General features: G+C 40.8%; 1 protein-coding gene across 1 annotated transcript; it reads left to right on the top strand.

Moving 5' to 3' along the window:
* The first annotated feature begins 3 nt into the window (after positions 1-3).
* Positions 4-16,158, top strand: RSW3 (Glycosyl hydrolases family 31 protein). Its single transcript, XM_077393644.1, has 6 exons — positions 4-1,820; positions 7,032-7,305; positions 7,389-7,524; positions 14,137-14,347; positions 14,445-14,651; positions 15,526-16,158. Exons 1-6 carry the CDS (start codon positions 180-182, stop codon positions 15,892-15,894), a joined length of 2,838 nt encoding a protein of 945 aa, XP_077249759.1. The 5' UTR covers positions 4-179; the 3' UTR covers positions 15,895-16,158.
* The last annotated feature ends 1,213 nt before the right edge of the window (positions 16,159-17,371 follow it).

Raw genomic sequence — 17,371 nt, 5'->3', positions numbered from 1 at the left:
CATTTCCCAAGTAGGCTTCTCCAGAACAAAATCATGGAGTCTTCCTTCTTCTCTCTCTCACCCTCAACACTCTCCCTCTGAATTTTCTGCTCAGATAACCCTAATTCGACCATTAAACTACCGATCTCAATAGAGACAGAACATATCAATCAATCTCTCTAACCAATCCTCAAACCCCCATGGCTTTCCCAAGAAAACTTCTTACAAAAAACTCCTCTCTACTTATCCTTCTCCTCATTTTCTTAGATATCTCCTCAATTTCCTCATGGAAAAGAGAGGAATTCCGAAACTGCAACCAAACCCCTTTCTGCAAACGCGCTCGATCCCGAAAACCCGGATTTTGCTCCCTTATTGCTTCCAATATAGCCCTAGACAATGGAGAACTCACTGCCAAACTCATCCCCAAAACCCTAAGCACAGAAACCCTAGAAGAGAATGAGAAAACCATAGAACAACAGGAAGAAAACCCTAATTCCATTAAACCCCTAATTCTCAGACTCTCAGTCTACCAAAACGGGATCTTGAGGCTCAAAATCGACGAGGATCAAACCCTAGATCCACCAAAAAAGCGATTTGAAGTCCCTGATGTGCTTCTAGAAGATCTGGATGATCAAAAGCTCTGGTTGCAGAGGATTTTTACAGAGAAAATTGACGGTGAGGATTCAATTTCGTCTATTGTCTATTTATCTGATGCCCTAGAAGCTGTTCTTCGGCATGATCCATTTGAACTTTTCATACGCCAAAAGGGCGGTGGGGATCGCGTGATCTCATTCAATTCCAATGGTTTGTTTGATTTTGAACAATTAAGGGCGAAAAAAAATGAGGGTGAGGATTGGGAGGAGAGATTTAGAGGGCACACGGATTCGAGACCGTATGGTCCTCAATCCATCAGCTTTGATGTATCCTTTTATGGGGCGGAATTTGTTTATGGGATCCCCGAACACGCCTCGACTAGCTTGGCATTGAGGCCAACTAGAGGCCCAGGCGTGGAGGAATCCGAGCCTTATCGTCTGTTTAATCTAGATGTATTTGAATATATCCATGATTCTCCATTTGGGATTTATGGGTCTATCCCATTCATGCTTTCTCATGGTAAGGCCTATGGTACTTCTGGGTTTTTCTGGTTGAATGCCGCCGAGATGCAAATTGATGTTTTAGGATCGGGCTGGGATGCTCAGAATAGTATTTCGATGCCTACGGGTCAACGACGGATTGATACATTGTGGATGAGTGAGGCTGGCATTGTCGATACGTTCTTTTTTGTGGGTCCTGGTCCAAAGGATGTGGCAAAACAGTATGGTACGGTCACTGGGACTAGTGCAATGCCACAGTTTTTCGCCACTGCTTATCATCAATGCCGTTGGAATTACAGAGATGAAGAGGATGTTGCGGGTGTTGATTCGAAATTCGATGAATTTGACATCCCCTATGATGTTTTATGGCTTGATATTGAACATACTGATGGGAAGAGGTATTTCACTTGGGATAGAATTATGTTCCCCAATCCTGAGGAGATGCAGAACAAATTAGCTGCCAAGGGTAGGCATATGGTCACAATTGTTGATCCTCACATCAAGCGGGACGACTCCTTTTTCGTGCATGAGGAGGCGACCCAGAAGGGGTATTACGTGAAGGATGCTTCGGGGAAGGATTATGATGGGTGGTGCTGGCCTGGTTCGTCTTCATATCCTGATATGTTGAATCCGGAGATTCGATCATGGTGGGCTGATAAGTTCTCTCTGCAGAATTACGTTGGCTCTACTCCTTCCTTGTACATTTGGAATGACATGAACGAGCCTTCGGTTTTCAATGGTCCTGAGGTGCGTAATTTTGTTTGTGATAAAATGATATGCATCCAGAAACTACCATGCTATTCTGATTTCTGACATGATAGATTCTTTAAACCATTATAGCTTTTTTGTAAACATGAGAAAACATCTTAACTATCAATAATAGAACATTAATCACTGAGACCTCGATTCTGAAATCTAAGGTGAACCTTGGTAAAAATACTGGAGCAAATATTGTTTGCCTTGTTTGCTCGATGCCACAAATAGCGAATGTCTGCCAGCTTCTTTCCTTTCCAATGGGGACTCAATATTTCTTTGTCCTTTCCTTCAAAGATAAGAGAATCGAGGATCTGGCATGTTTTCTAAGGGGTACATGCATTATTGGCAAAATTTGAAGAGTTTCTTTGCTTTCGGCAAGTGTCAATTGCAGGTCTTTCAGGACTTAACAATTTTGAGAGCCCTAATTATGGAAAGTTGCTACACGATTGGAAGATTGACTGGAAGGGGGGTAACATTTGGGAGGAGAATCATAATGGTAGAAGGGTTGTGGGTGAGGAAATCCCAAGGAAAGCAAAGTGATTCTTAACAATTGGCTAGTAGGGTTTTCCTTTCATGGTGGAGTTGGTGAAGATGTGGAGTTGGGCAGACTCATATAAACGTCACAAGTCATAACATTGCTTGTCATCATGTTTTCTTGCAAATTTTCCTGCCATTTCTGTTTCTTTTGGAGGTTGAAGTGCAAGGAGTTTTAGAAAATGTGGATCCATCCTTGGGAAGCATGATGATCTCTATTTTCCCTTCAGTCCCTACTTCGTTTCGTATTTTTAAAAGCCCTTCTTAGTTGCAAAGATTATGGATTCATGCAATAAGTATTCTACTCCCTTTTTCTTTTCTTCTTTTTTTTTTGAATAGCAAGTATTTTTTTTAATTGTTTTTTTGAATAGCAAGTATTCTACTCCTTTCTTGGGATATTTCCTTGATCGGCAGTATTATGAAATATTTTATTGAATGTGATAAATCTTTTATTTGCGAATTTATCCGAGAAGATTTTTCGGTAAACGATATATAGTTTTAAACGCAGTATCTTTCCCAAAAACTGATTTATTTTTATATCGTGTGATTCCGAGATCTGTTGAGGGAGTTTTGAGGATTTATCATCCCTAGATTTTTTGCCCCTTTTTAACTGTGAAAAGGGGCTTCTTTTCATTTTTGTCCTTAGTCGAGGTGATTGAACAGGGTGAATATTCCAAATTGTTCTTTTTGAATGTTTTGAGGTCTCAAAGATAGAAGATGTCGACCATTGGTGATTCGAAAGCCACTTCCTATTTGTTCGGTCTCAAAGATAGAAGATGTCGACTGTTGGTGATTCCAAAGCCACTTCCAAGGTGTTCGGGACTCTGAGTAATGCTTCTACGGCTAGGCTAGAAACTATGGTAATACTTGCATGTTCAGGTTACTTTAGTAAATCTTGATGGTTCAAAGGCATGCTGCATAGGAGATTTGGGACAAGGAAGCACAAACTTATTCTCAGAGGTAGAAGAATATTGCACGTGTGCATTAATTGGGATAAGAAATTGCACTTCTGTGATACAATGATAAAAGTTTGTCCACATATTACTCCATGCTCAGTGCCTTTGAGAAGAATTAGATAACCTATTAGATGTTGGAATGGGATACTGGGAAAGGTGGAGAAAGCTATCAAAAAACAGGTGGAAAAGAGCCATATCTTTGATTTTTTGGTAGCGTCGAATGCGGAGTATGAGGTTTCTTGGATCCGGATTTTTGGGAGCATCATATAAAAAAAACAGGTGTAAGAGAACTGTATCTTCGATTTTTTGGTAGCACTGAATGCGGAATATGAGGTTAACTTGGATGCAGATTTTTGGGAGTGATGCTCTTCTCTCGATGATTCTATGCCTCGGTCCTTAGTGAAACATGTAGAAAGAAATCTATGTAGCCAACCCTCTAATATGACCACTTGGCACTTGTTTTTTCATCCACAACCTCACAAGGGGGTAAAGAGGTAATCAGAGAATCGGGAATGCAAAGATATCATATTGGTGAGAGGAGGATGATCTCTCTCTATCTCTCTCTGTCTTTCTCTCTCGCACTCTCTCTCTCTTTCCATCTCTTTCTCTTCCTCACTTTCTCTCTTTCTGTCTTTGATGTCTAGTTGTAAGCCCAAGGGTTCCCATGGGTTTAATCATTCACCGTACCTTCTTGCTTTGATGCTAGCAAACTAAATTGATTAGCACTTATGGACTAATGTGTTGCTTCGAGGTGGTGTGTTGTATACAGGAATTCATGTCATAATCGCCATTACACAACTCCTCTCAACACATGGCTTGTGGATCAAGGATCAAAGGAACCAAGAGCTTGCACCTACATTGGAGACATCATCATTTGAAGATGTTCAAGTAAATAAGCTCAACATGAAGATTCTACAAGTTCCTAGTAAGTGTCAAGAAGGAGCTTGGAGTTGAACATGCCATGGTGACACCTCATGCACCTTTCAACATGTATTGAAGATTGGAGAAGTCACAATCGCCGAATCAAGTTGAAGATGTTCATTCAAGCCAAAGAAGTCTAAGGAAGTGCAAAGAGCAAAGACATTCCAAGAAGACTCAATGGTATACACTTTATAATGTATTTTGGAGTTATCTTGATTTTATGTTTAAATGCACTTTCAAAAGGTTTTCAAATGGTTTTCATACTTAACTTTTTACATCTTTGAAAACCATACATACACCGAAAAATGTGTTTGAAAACCTAGGACTTAAGCCCAAAGCCAAAGCCCAAAGCCCCTGGATTTTAAGGTTAAAAATTGAATTTTACTCAGGGCCGGTCGATCGGGCTATTCTGGGCGTCCTCGGGATGATACCTGGAATCCCAGGACATCTCGAAATTTATCTAGCCGGTCGACCGGGTCAAGCCGGGCGACCGCGGAGATGTGTCTGTTTCAAACGGAACAATCCTTCATGGGTTTGGGCGAGCGACCGCCGTGGGTCGGTCGACCTAGATAGGTTTTATGAGCCGAATTTTTGAGCAAACAGGTAACCCTCGCCGGGCGACCCCCATTGGGCCGGTCTACCGCTACGGTAAGAAATTTGAAAATAAAAAAAGGCGCCCGATAGGGGCGGACAACCGCGATGGCTTGGTTGACCGCAACGGTTTGGCAAGCTAGCCGTTGGGGCTTTTTCTGGTTGACTTTTTCAACCCAGTTATTTACAGTTTTACCCCAAACGGTCATATTTTCAAATACCCTATATATACATGATTAAAACCTATCTCTAGAAGCTTTTGAACATTTGAGAAAGATCGAAACCCATTTTCCTTGAGCTAAAACCTTCTATCAAAAGCTAAACCTCTTTGAACTTGCATTTGCACATTTTATCAAGAGGATCTCCACTAAGCTTCTTACATTTTCTATCTTTGGAGAGTTTTGAGAGCTACAAGTTTGTAATCCGCCTATCTAAGAGGCAAGAGAGTTTTTCTTTTATTTTCTTCATTGTATTTGAGGGTCTTCTCTTCGGTCTGGTAACAAAGGTGAAGATGTTGTGAGGGTCTACTCTTCGGCCCATTAAGAAAGGAGAAGACATTGTAAGAGGGTGTGATCCGTCATCAGGGCTTCGTGTAGAAAGGGTTTGTTCCCTTTGGAGTTGGAAGAGTCGGGTGTACGGCTTCGAGATTCGCCCTTTGAAGAATCTCATTGTTTTAGTGGAGCGCCCCAAAAAGCGCCCCAAAAAGATAAACTTGGAAGAGTGGAGTAGGTCTTGTGATAGACCAAACCACTATAAATCTCGTGCCTTGTGGATTGCTTCTCTTCTCCTTCTTCTCTTGCACATTGTGGTAAACTCTACCCTTTCTTGTTTTTATGTTTATTCTTTTACTAAAACAAGGGTTAGAGTATATAGGCCTAAAGTAACATCTAAACCCTAGCTTTCATCACATTGAATATTTGAACAAGGGTTAGACTAATTAGTGCTTAATTAGTAAATTAATTTTAATAATCCAGTTAATTAAGCCCAAAATTTTTAATTGACCAATTCACTCCCCCCTCCTTTGGTTGTCACACCAGTATTTCACTAGTGCAACATGGGTCATACTTGTAAATTTGTAATTATATAACGTTAAGGCCTTATATATAATAAGCTCAAGGGAGTCGTGGGGTTTAACTTTTGAAATCCACTAACTCGTTTTCCCTTCCCTTTTCTTCTATTCTCTTCATTCCTCTTTTCATGGTTTGTTTACCATAATGAATCCCAACTGGTAGCTGATTCTATTCTAGGTTATTTTTTATTTTGCTATTTTCAGTTTGCTAAATCCATAGTTACCGGAAGTTTCCCTATGTGGTGGGCAGCCCACTACCAATGAACCGTGATTCGAAAGTGAAATTTGATTTGCTTCCTACATCAATTCTCACTTCTTATGTCGTCTCCTAGCTTCTTCGCTTCCCACACACTTCATATTCGTTTCCTCCATCACATCCTCATTACTTTCTGTTTACTGAATTCTCTTCTATAGAGCCCTGTGCTTCCGGCTTCCGTTTTTTCACATCTCTTCCCACTTGCTCAACTATCATTAAATAAATACAAATCGATTACTTGGTGTTGGAAGTTATTGATTGACTGGAAATTACTTAAGAGGGGTGAATTTTTTATTGTGGATTGAATTTTAGCTTCTGAGATTTCAGTTTGCTCTTGTTTGGAATTTGTATTCTGCTGGAATATTATTTTCCGGTATCACTAGTCCGGTGAGGTTAAAACAAATTAATCGTACATGTATGCGTGTCACATTTTTTATCTGATCATAAGACTAACACTATCTGTTTTTTTCAGCAAAAAACAAAATGGTTGGGATTTGGGCAATTAAAGAAATCAACTGGTTCAGTTAGTCTGACTGAACTGATGAAATCAACTGTTTTTTTCATCATATTTTTCTCATGTTTTCCATATTTTTATCATTTCATATAATTTCCTGTTTTACTGAACGGGTGATGGACCGACAATTTGTCTAACTGAACTGTTGAATTCACCTGTGGGTGGCAGGTCTGTTCTCAGAGCATTGGGAGCTATTTAGGTTTTTTTTTTTTTCATTCCATAACTACTCTTTTGCACTTTCAATCTGCATCAAACCTTGTGGTTTGGTTTGTATTCTTTATGCTTTATCCTCTTACATGCATCATTCGATTTCACACAAGGTTATCTTCTCATTGTTAGTTACCAATCTTATCTAAACCAGGTAACCATGCCCAGGGATGCTATACATTATGGAGGTGTTGAGCACCGAGAAGTACATAATGCTTACGGATACTACTTTCACATGGCTTCAGCTGACGGTCTTTTAAAGCGAGGAGATGGAAAGGACAGACCTTTTGTTTTATCGAGAGCATTTTTTCCTGGAAGTCAAAGGATTGGAGCCGTTTGGACAGGAGATAACTCGGCAGACTGGGATCACCTCAGAGCCTCTGTTCCAATGATTTTGACTCTTGGTCTTACTGGCATCTCATTCTCGGGTGAGTAGAAAACATGGTTTCATCAGTTTAGGTATTTATCTTTGTCTTTATGCAATTCGTTTTGATAGATACATTTTATATAGGTGCCGATATTGCTGGATTTTTTGGCAACCCTGAGCCTGAGTTGTTGGTTCGTTGGTACCAGCTAGGTGCCTATTATCCTTTCTTTAGAGGCCACGCCCATCATGATACCAAGAGACGAGAACCTTGGTTATTCGGGTAAAGTATTAACTCTTTAAAGATTAACTGAGCGTTTACAGTGTAGACTGTGTGCAAATTTTAAATTAGTGAGGCAATACCTTTGTATTTCATGCATCAATTCTCTGTGTTTATCATTTAGCGAGCATTCCTTCTCTTCTCTTTCATAAGCAGGTTATGTTTCTGTTTTGTATTTCTCACTCTTTGAGTAGTTATGCCATTCAAATTTCTACCAGGATGGATGAACTTCTAAGGAGTGACAGATCATGAAGACAGTTGAGATTTATATATGCTTTTGCATGTTTGGCATGTGTACCTCGTCTTTTTTTTCTTTTTTTGTATCATTTTATATGTTTTCTTTTTTCTTTTTCCCTGTATTCAATCATTGCATTCCAAAGGGCTCATTATTATTATTTTTTTTGAAAATTAAAAAAGGGCTCATTATTGATACACCCAATTGTGCGTTCTGGCTCTCTTCATGTGGTATGAGAGCAGAATTTTACACGAGCACTTCTGCTGTTCGTCTCACAGATTTCTGTGATGTTCGTGTGATCTCTGAGTAATAAAGGACAGCAATCACCATGGGACCAGAAAAAAAATTTAGTTCTTAATTAATAAACAATCGAAATGCATCATGCTTATTTTCTTCTTCTTCTTGATTCTTTGGGATCAGATAGGTTTTTCTTTTTCGTCTGATTCCTCGATAAAGTTTCTATTATCATTAAACAGAAAACAGAAAAATTAATAAAGAAAAGATTTCTCGTATTTTTATGCCAGCCTAGCCTATCTACGTATTTCAAATGTGGTAAAAATTTTCATCTCTAAATCTGGTAGCCTGTGTGTTGTTTACACATCAATCCATCTTGTGCTGATCTGTCAGTTCTTTTTCTTTCTTGATTCATCCGTGGCTGTAGATGGTCACATCGTGAAGAGTACATCTAGTGGAGCCATTGGTCCGCTGGTCCAAGCTTCTCTAGTCACTCAAAGAACCAAAATAGCTTGTATGGCTGCTTCATTGGAAGTCTTCATCATTGCAAAAAATCTACCCCCCCCCCCCTCTCGGTGCTTTAGGCATCCGGATTCCCATTTCCTCCCCAACCAATCTTTATTCGGCCCCTCCCTCATCTGATGGAGGATACACTGTACGTCAACTCGCCTGAAAAAAAGAAGCTTGTTTTTCCTTTCAAACGTTAGCAAACTCCTTTTAGCTCAATTAGCTAGTAGGAAGTTAGAATCGGCACTCGCAAGTAAGCCAGCTCGTAGGAATAGGGATGATGAATCAGAACAACAGTCAGAGTCACACAAGCAGGAATAGCTAGTATGAATCAGCACACAAGAAGTAGATTATGGGCTTTAGTAGGAGTGGGAGCTGTAGTAGCCACAGGTCCATTGGTAGCCGGTAGTGGGAGCTGGAGTCCAGTATTTGGGCTGTTAGTATCAGTGCTATACCCTGTGCAGTATTATTGGTAATCTATGGGTTCAGTGGCTGTCCCAAACTAAGAGGCTCAAGATAATTGCATTAAACATGTGGTTTTCTCTTGGAAAACAAATGACATGTTTGTCGATGCCTCCATAATTACCTGAAGGTAAGTGTTCATGTTGTTGATTTACAGAGAGAGTTGAGGAGTTGGTCGCAGACATGATCTTGTTAGTGTTTGAGTGAGAAATCCAAATCCTAGAACTTTGTCCTTGAACTCTGAAGCAAATGTGTAGGAGTTTGGTTCATTCTATGCAGTGCTTTCCTCATCTTCTATACCTTCATTTGGAAGGTGACTGGAATGGTATATGATGATGATTGGTAGTAAGGGTTAGGGAAATGGTTGGGAAAAAAGAAGGTGAAAAGAGGTGAGGAGAAAAGGTTAGAGAAATAAAGGGAAGGATAATGAAAGGAAAAGGGAATCGTAAGAGAAAGGGGAAGTAGAAAATGAGAGGAGATAAATAGTAGCGTACCTAGGAAGTTGTGGTGCCGGGCCTCGTACTTTGGTTGTGTGTACCAAGAGGGGGTGTGTGTGTGTGTGTGTGTGAGAGAGAGAGAGAGAGAGGGAATCGTGGGAGAAAGGGGAAATAGAAAATGAGAGGAGATAAGTAGAAGACGTCCTAGGAAATTGTGGTGCTGGGGCCTCATACCTTGGTCGTCTACCAAGAGAGAGAGAGAGAGAGAGAGAGAGAGAGAGAGAGAGAATGGGGTGGCGGCTCTTAGCTGAGCCCAAGAGATTGCGAGAGGAGAGGTGGATAAAGGGTGGCAATGACACTCAGCCATGGGGCAAAAGGGGAGAGAAGAAGGGAAGATGAAAGATGGGGTTGGGGCAAGTGGGTAGTGGCACTCAATTGTAAGCAAGTACCTAAATGGCTTAGATAAGTATCTAAATGGTGGTAAAGGTGAAGGCAATAAAGTTGACTCAATTAGGATATGAAAGTGCTGGGTAGCAAGGGGGTTATGGGAATAATTGGGAAAAAGAGTGTAAAGAAGAGAGTTTTTTTTTTTGAAATGACTAGAAGAGGAGAAAGTTTCGTGAAAGAAACGGGAGAAGGAAAATGGGATCATGGGAGAAAGGGGAAATAGAAAAGGAGAGGTGAGTAGAAGAAAAGAAAAGTTGTACCTGGGATTGGCGGTGATAGGGCCTTGTGCCTTGGGTTGTCCACCAAGAAGAGGGGGTCAAAGAGAAGAGAGAAAGCTATAGAGAGAGAGAGAGAGAAGGTAGCGGCTCTCAGTTGAGAGAGAGAGAGAGAGAGAGAGGAGGGCGTGGCTCTTAACTGTGAGCAAGAGATTCATGAAAGAGGGGATGGAAGAAGGGAAAAAGAGGAGATGGGGGTGGGGGTTGAGTCAGCTCTGCAACAAGAGGAGGGGGCCTTCGTATTTGATGTAAGCCTTGGGTTCGCAAATCAAATTCGAGAACTTGTGGAGCAGTAATAGGATTACTAATTTAAATAGGGCATCAAACCTATGTTACCCAAACAATTTAAACATAACATGGTAATCATTCACAACTACAGTATTCATAGAACATTCATAGCACAACTAGTGTATTCATAGCTATTCAGTTCATTTATCAATAACAAATATAATCCATCCAAGTAGTGTTCCATACATCAGATCCATGATAAATCAAACTAGCTATGAAAGAAATCAGATCACAACTATATATAGCATAAATAACATATCTAAATTAAGTCTGAAAATAGCTCAAATCAGTACCTAGGAGGCAAAAGGGAAATTAACAAAAGTGACTAAATCAGGATATGAATGTGATGAGTAGCAAGAGGGTTAGGAGAATGATTTGTGAAAAGTGAGTAAAGAAGAGGGGAATGGTTAGAGAAAGAAGTGGGAGGAGAAGGAAAAGGGAATCATGGGAGAAATGGAAATAGAAAAGGAGAGGAGGGTAGGGGAAAGAAAAGGCGTACCTTGGAAGTGGCGGTGTGGGGCGTCTTGATACAATGTGTCACAGAAAACTGGTTGGCTTTCCATGATAGGCGCCCAAGCGTGTCGTGGTGCCATTGAGAGCCATGCTAGGAGGAAGGATGAGAGCATTGCACAAGCTTAGATGGCATGTTGAGGGGCATTGAAGGTACCTGGTAAAGGCCTAGAGGATCACTAGTGGTTTCCTCATCCCCTTAGGCCCAGAAGGTTGTGGTTCGGAACTTTGGCGGTGACTTAAGAGCCATGAGAAGACCTGGCATGTACACGGGTCATAGCATGGAATTGTCTTGCAGCTCGTAGGTATCCTAAGAGGGCTTTGGGTACAGACTGCGAGTTATTCAGGTTCTTTGTTCAAGGGTGGGGGCCAAAGACAGTGTAGGAGGGTTGGGCTTCCACTTACCACTGCATACAGATCATTGGCGAGGCTTTGTTGTGTTGTATCCTTAGCACTTTGGTACGACTCGTGGGTAATCGGGATTTCCATGAGCTCGTGTCGGGGTGGTTTTGGCCACCTTTACGAGACAGAGGTCTTGCGGATTGGTCCATGGTGCATGTTTGCACCGTGGATGACCGAGCCTCCAGGTTCTACAGATTGGAACGTGATCAAGTCAATGCCTCTTACCTTGGTTGGCTTAAGCTATGAGGTGGATGTGTAGACTTTGGGGTATAGGCTTGCGAACTGTTTCTTGGTGCAGACGTGCACCTTGAGCGCCCAGTTCTGACGACTTGGCGGAGCAGTGCATGACTAGACCGAGCCTCGTCCCCTGATGGTTTTAGTCTATGCAGCATCCTCTGTCTTGCAGACGGGTTCATGGCACGAGTTTATGCCTCAGACAGCCAGGTTGTGAGGCTTGGAGGACTTGTGTGTGGCATTGACATGCCTCACACTTAGGCCAGAGATTTTTACAGCAGCTAGTGGGCCTTGTGGCAAGTTACCAGTGATGCATGCTGATCATGAGAAGTGAGGTTAAAGTAGTGCACGACAAGGGCAAGCAAGTAGGACGATTGGGCTTGAGTGGCTTGTAGTTCGTGAGTTTGTGATATATATATATATATATAAAGCAACAAGAGGTGTCAGGCGTGTAGGGCCTTCAAGACTGGAGAAGGCTGGCCATAGCATACTATATGTTAGGGCGTGCATGGGTTTGTCACCGAGGAAAAATTGAGAATCCATGACACTTGCTCATCCACACACACACACACACACAGAGAGAGAGAGAGAGAGAGAGAGAGAGAGAGAGAGAGAGAGAGAGAGAGAGAGAGGGTAGAGAGAGATGACTACTCTAATCCAAGAGGAAGAGTGGGTAAGAAGGGGAGAGGGTGAGCCATGGGTAGTTATGTGGACATCCTCCACATCTAGTCTAAACAAATATAACAAATAAATTAAATTAAGTGTCTCAGTGAAATAAAATAAACATATCTTAAATAAACAACCAATCCTCAGGCTAAATCACATCGTTTCACTATAGCAGTGAGCATCTAACCGTGGTCTCATGTATACTCATCTACTTTGTTTAGCTAGAACCAATGTTTATAGTACTTGATGAGTCCATCACGCCCAAGCTTAATCTAATTCCCATTCGGGACCAGCAAGTTTCGTCATACTGTAGATCAAGTGATTGATATATGTAAGGGTGTCAATTTTGGCTCGGGCTTGGAAGCTCACTCTAGCTCGGCTCGGTAAAAGCTCGGCTCGAATCCTTAACGAGCCAAGCCGAGCCGGCTGGCCAGGCTCGTTAAGCTTAACGAGCTGAGCTAGGCCAGGCTCGGCTCGGCTCGGCTCGTTAAGGATTTAATATATATATATATATATATATATATATATATATATATATATATATATACACTAAAAGGGTTGTCTAGGGAGTGAAAGGGAGAGGCAAAATATGTCACTTCTTTTTTGGAACCCCATTTGTTACTTGGACCACCCCCCGTGGTGTAAAAAGAGTAGTCAAATTACACTAGACAGGGCTGTCCAGGGAAGATGAGGGGTGTGAATATATCATTGTCCTTAATATAACACGAGCTCGGTAAGGCTCGCGAGCCTGGTTCGAGCCCGAGCCGAGCTCTTGAGCTTAACGAGCCGAGCCGAGCCGAGCTGGGCCGAGCTCGGCTCGGCTCGGCTCGTTTACACCCCTACATATATACCAGTCTCATGTAGGGCTTGCATTTCTTGAGAGATGGCTTTTACCTTGAAATACTTTGGACTTAGCTTGCTTCACAAAAAGCCAGTCGTGCAACTTATTGTTTCCCAATAGAAAGAAAGAACACTGCCAGTGCCTCATGCCAAGCCCGACACCCACTTCACAAAAGGCCTTGATTTGCACCGGCAGTGGACTGCCCTGCACACAGGTAAGGCCTGTTAATGCTAGAGTCCAATCTAAATTCAGGGTTGTGTGTTCCTTCATGCATTCATGGCCCTAGCAAATTCTGAGAAAGTAATCATGATAAGAAAAAAAAAATTATACAACTTTGACGTTAGACGAATGCCTTTTTTTTTTTGCAAAAAACTTTAGGATTTGCTTAAAGTGGAGGCGCACTAGAATGCCTGGAGTCAGCATTTAAGTTGGTGTTTCATTACCTTGAGAGTTTCTCATCTTTTCCGTCGGTTGTTTAATATGGTTTTTTCTGGAAATTTTATTATTTTGTACCTTATCTACTCAGAGCTAAATGTGTTTACATCAGCTATTGTATCACTATAAATAATCTTTGTCATTGAATGATGTAGTCAACCCCACTTTGTCAAATACGAAATCTTGAAGAAAAAAAAAAAAAACCTACAATAAGAACTGCACGCAGAGTTCCATGCTCAGTTTTCCTTCAGCATTGTTCTTTTTCCGTCTATTTGTTTTGTTATGCTTTTCACAATGCTACAACGAGTTGAATATGTATCTTCCTAATGATACCGTGCTTTGTCCGCTAAATTTCTAAGGCATCCGGCACCTGAAAAGAAACTTAAACTGCCTTTCACCCCATTTTCATCTAATAGAGTTTAACACTTTCTGCAGCTTAGTGTTGGGATCTTCATCTCGTCTTATTTTCATGGTAGCAAGATTATTACCACTGGTGTTCGGTTTTTTTTTTTTTTTTTTGAAATGGCAAAGAGATATCATTAAAAGAAGGCGGGGACAGAGATGGACCACACCCACTGGTGTTCGGTTTATTGTTTGGAAACATTATTTAATTTGGTGCTGTTTGTTGTTGGCATCATCCAGGGAGCGGAATACTGCACTGATGAGAGACGCCATTCGCAACCGTTACACATTGCTACCATACTTTTACACATTATTCAAAGAGGCCAGTGCAAGTGGCATTCCAGTTATGCGTCCACTGTGGATGGAGTTCCCTACTGATGAAGCAGCATTCAACAATGATGAGGCTTTCATGGTTGGAAACAGTTTATTAGTACAGGGTATCTACACCGAGGTATCTTTTTCATTTGTCTTTTATTTTTTGTATTTTGTGAATTGAAGATCCCTAATATTTCCAATTTTAATTCATTTTTGGCACATATCTTGGTTAGGGAGCCAAACATGTATCGGTATATTTGCCTGGGGGACAGTCTTGGTATGATCTGAGAAATGGAGTTGCATACAATGGAGGTGTGTCCCATAAGTTGGAAGCTACAAAAGAGAGCATACCCTGTTTTCAGAAGGCAGGTACCATTGTGCCAAGAAAAGACAGGTTCCGTCGAAGTTCCACTCAAATGGCAAACGATCCTTACACTCTGGTGCGTCTTTCATGCTCCGATGGCCTTCTTTTTGCTGTTTTAGTTCCAATCTCCCCGAAAGCAGTTTAGTCTACATAAAAATGCCTCACAAGACTAGAAGTAAGGAGCCTTCAAAATAATATTTAACTTTTTAAATTCTTTTTCCCCAATCATGATTTGTCTTTACTATATGTTCAAAATCGAAGTTCCGAAGAGTACAATTCCTCTCTTTTTCCCAAAATGTCTGAGTAATTAAATGCAGCTCCTTATGCTGGCATCTAATCTTTCGAGGTATCCTTTCCTGGTATCTAATGTTGTGAACTATCCTTTCCTGAGTCCTGAGGAGAGGCGTAACTCATAAAGTGGTTCTGTTTTTCTGACTTCCTAGTCTCTAACTTTCTGTAAGATTTGGAAATATCCTCATCTTGGAAGGCACTCTTTTCTTGGGGCTTTATATCTTAGTTGTCTTCTTCTATTATTTCTTATCAAGTCCATTCTAACAACTTACAGAAAAAAAGTCCATTCTAACAGGGAATAGATCCTGGATGCCGTGCAGAATCACCTGAAATTAGATGTTTATGAGAAATCTTGTCCATCTTCTTTTCCATTCAGATTAGGATCTCCTCTTGTTCCACAGTTGTGGTTTTGATTTGTCTCTTTTCCGATGACAGTCTGGGACTCTGTTGATTGGAAAATTTATTGAATCATTTTAGGAATTTTTTAAAATTTTCTGATTATGAAAAAGCACATTTCTTGTTAAAGCTGTGAAAACCTTTTTTTTTTTCTTTAGCCCATGTGAAGGTCTACTACAATTAATTGCATTTGGCATTTCAAGTATTAAATCAACAACAAAATCAAGCAATCGTTTCATCTCATGTCATCTGCTTTGGTTTAGGTGATAGCTCTGAATAGCTCCCTGGCGGCTGAAGGTGAGCTCTATGTTGATGATGGCAAAAGCTATGACTTTGAGCAGGGGGCATACATTCATCGCCGCTTTGTGTTCTCAAACGGTAAGCTAGTATCGTCGAACATCTCTCCCTCCAAATCAAGTGAGAAGCTATTCTCTTCCGATTGTGTTATCGAAAGGATTATATTACTGGGTCTCCCACGTGGTGCAAAAAGCGCTTTGATAGAACCCACAAATCACAAAGCTGATGTTGAACTTGGGCCCCTCACAATTCGAGGGGGATCGAAACCCATTGCACTTACCATCCGCCAACCAAATGTCCGGATCTCAGAGGATTGGAGCATAAAGATTTTATAGCTTTTGTTTTGATCCAACCTCTGCTTGATCAAGGTTTAACCGGTGAACATTGAACAGATATCTGTAACTTAGGAAGCAAAGATATATTATTTATCATGAATTAACTGTTATGTTATTGCATGCTTTCACGCACCTGTAAGCTCAAATACGTTCACGAGGCTCCCCGCTGCTTCCGGTAACACTCGAACCTGAAATGGCATTTCAATTTTCTCTCATTTCTAAGTTATCTCTATTTTTTCATGAAATATATGATAATTTCTGTCATCTGTGTTTTTAAATTTGTTTTTTTTTTAATTTAGAATTAGAATGTCTTTTGGTAGATCTCATTTTAGTCCAGCAGGTTCAATATACCTTTATTTTTTGGTAAGTAAACTGGGGTTTTGGTGTACCAGTTGGGCTAGCAAAGAGAATAAGCTGCTGTATGTTTATGCTTCGAGGCTGTTGTGTATGTTTTCAACTCCAGTATGTAAATGAACAGCCCGGATTGCAACAAACCGCATGGGTCACAATTAGGGGTGGCAAAATTGGCCGAACCGGAACCGAGCCAAAACCGAACTGAATATTCGATTTCGGTTTGGCCGATTCAAATTTCGGTTCGGTTTGGTTTGGGGATCAAACCGAACCGAAACCGAATATTTCCAATGATTATGAGTAAGGGGTGGCAAAATTGGTGGAACCGAACCGAAAATTCGGTTTCGGTTCGGTTTCTTTGGGGGTCGAACCGAAACCGAACCATTGCCACCGCTAGTCACAATTTTCCCGGTTTAGTTTTAAAACCCTGTTTGAAATTGGGTTTAAACTGGATTGGGAAAATGATTGCTTCATGTTTAACCGGGTTGGAACAGCCCGTTTGAATCCTCCAAACGGGCCAAGCCTGATGACATTAATAAATTGATTTTATTTTTATTTAAAAAAAAACAAAGAATCAAGAAAATCTAAAAGAAAATAGAAAATACTTAATAATTAGTAAAGCATGCAACCAACCTGATTTAATTTCATGTTGGGTTAGCGGCAATCCAACCGGACCTCCATCCTAACTTTATTGTGGTAAGTCCTTTCGGGAAATGTAATAGCCTTTTTGCAGCTTTTAAATACTAAAAGACAAGATGGGTTAGCGAAAATATCAAAATATGGTTGTGATAATATCATTTCCTTATTTTCTTTATATATATTTTTATTATTTTGCTCTAGGTTAACCCGACTCAACCTGGCCTGATTGGGTGCCATTTCAAAAGAAAAAACCCTGGCCTGATTGGAAAAAAAACAGATTAAACCAGTCGGATTAGAGTTGAGATTATAGTAATTCGGTCCTATACCCAGGACCTATATCCACTCCACCTAAACCCAAGATGGTCCATATGGTTGCACCAAAAAGTGATGAAATCAAAGCAAAAAGACATGTTTTCCTTTTCCCACCAATGTTTGGTTGTCATTTACTATCAAATGCAAGCCATTTCAAATGTTTGACTTTCCTCGA

Source organism: Tasmannia lanceolata, unplaced genomic scaffold (genome assembly GCF_043159265.1).
Source record: "Tasmannia lanceolata isolate RefF3 unplaced genomic scaffold, GAP_Taslan_0.1 ptg000013l, whole genome shotgun sequence".
NCBI classification, from domain to species: Eukaryota; Viridiplantae; Streptophyta; class Magnoliopsida; order Canellales; family Winteraceae; genus Tasmannia; species Tasmannia lanceolata.
The sequence above is the reverse complement of the archived record's forward strand: the minus strand, read 5'-3'. Positions and strand labels throughout refer to the sequence as shown.

Bases quoted from the DNA above. Each gene is read 5' to 3' on its own strand.
- RSW3 (XM_077393644.1), top strand. From the start codon at position 180: ATGGCTTTCCCAAGAAAACTTCTTACAAAAAACTCCTCTCTACTTATC. The intron at 7,306-7,388 runs GTGAGTAGAAAA...CATTTTATATAG, and splicing joins TACTGGCATCTCATTCTCGG to GTGCCGATATTGCTGGATTT. The intron at 14,652-15,525 runs GTGCGTCTTTCA...GCTTTGGTTTAG, and splicing joins CAAACGATCCTTACACTCTG to GTGATAGCTCTGAATAGCTC.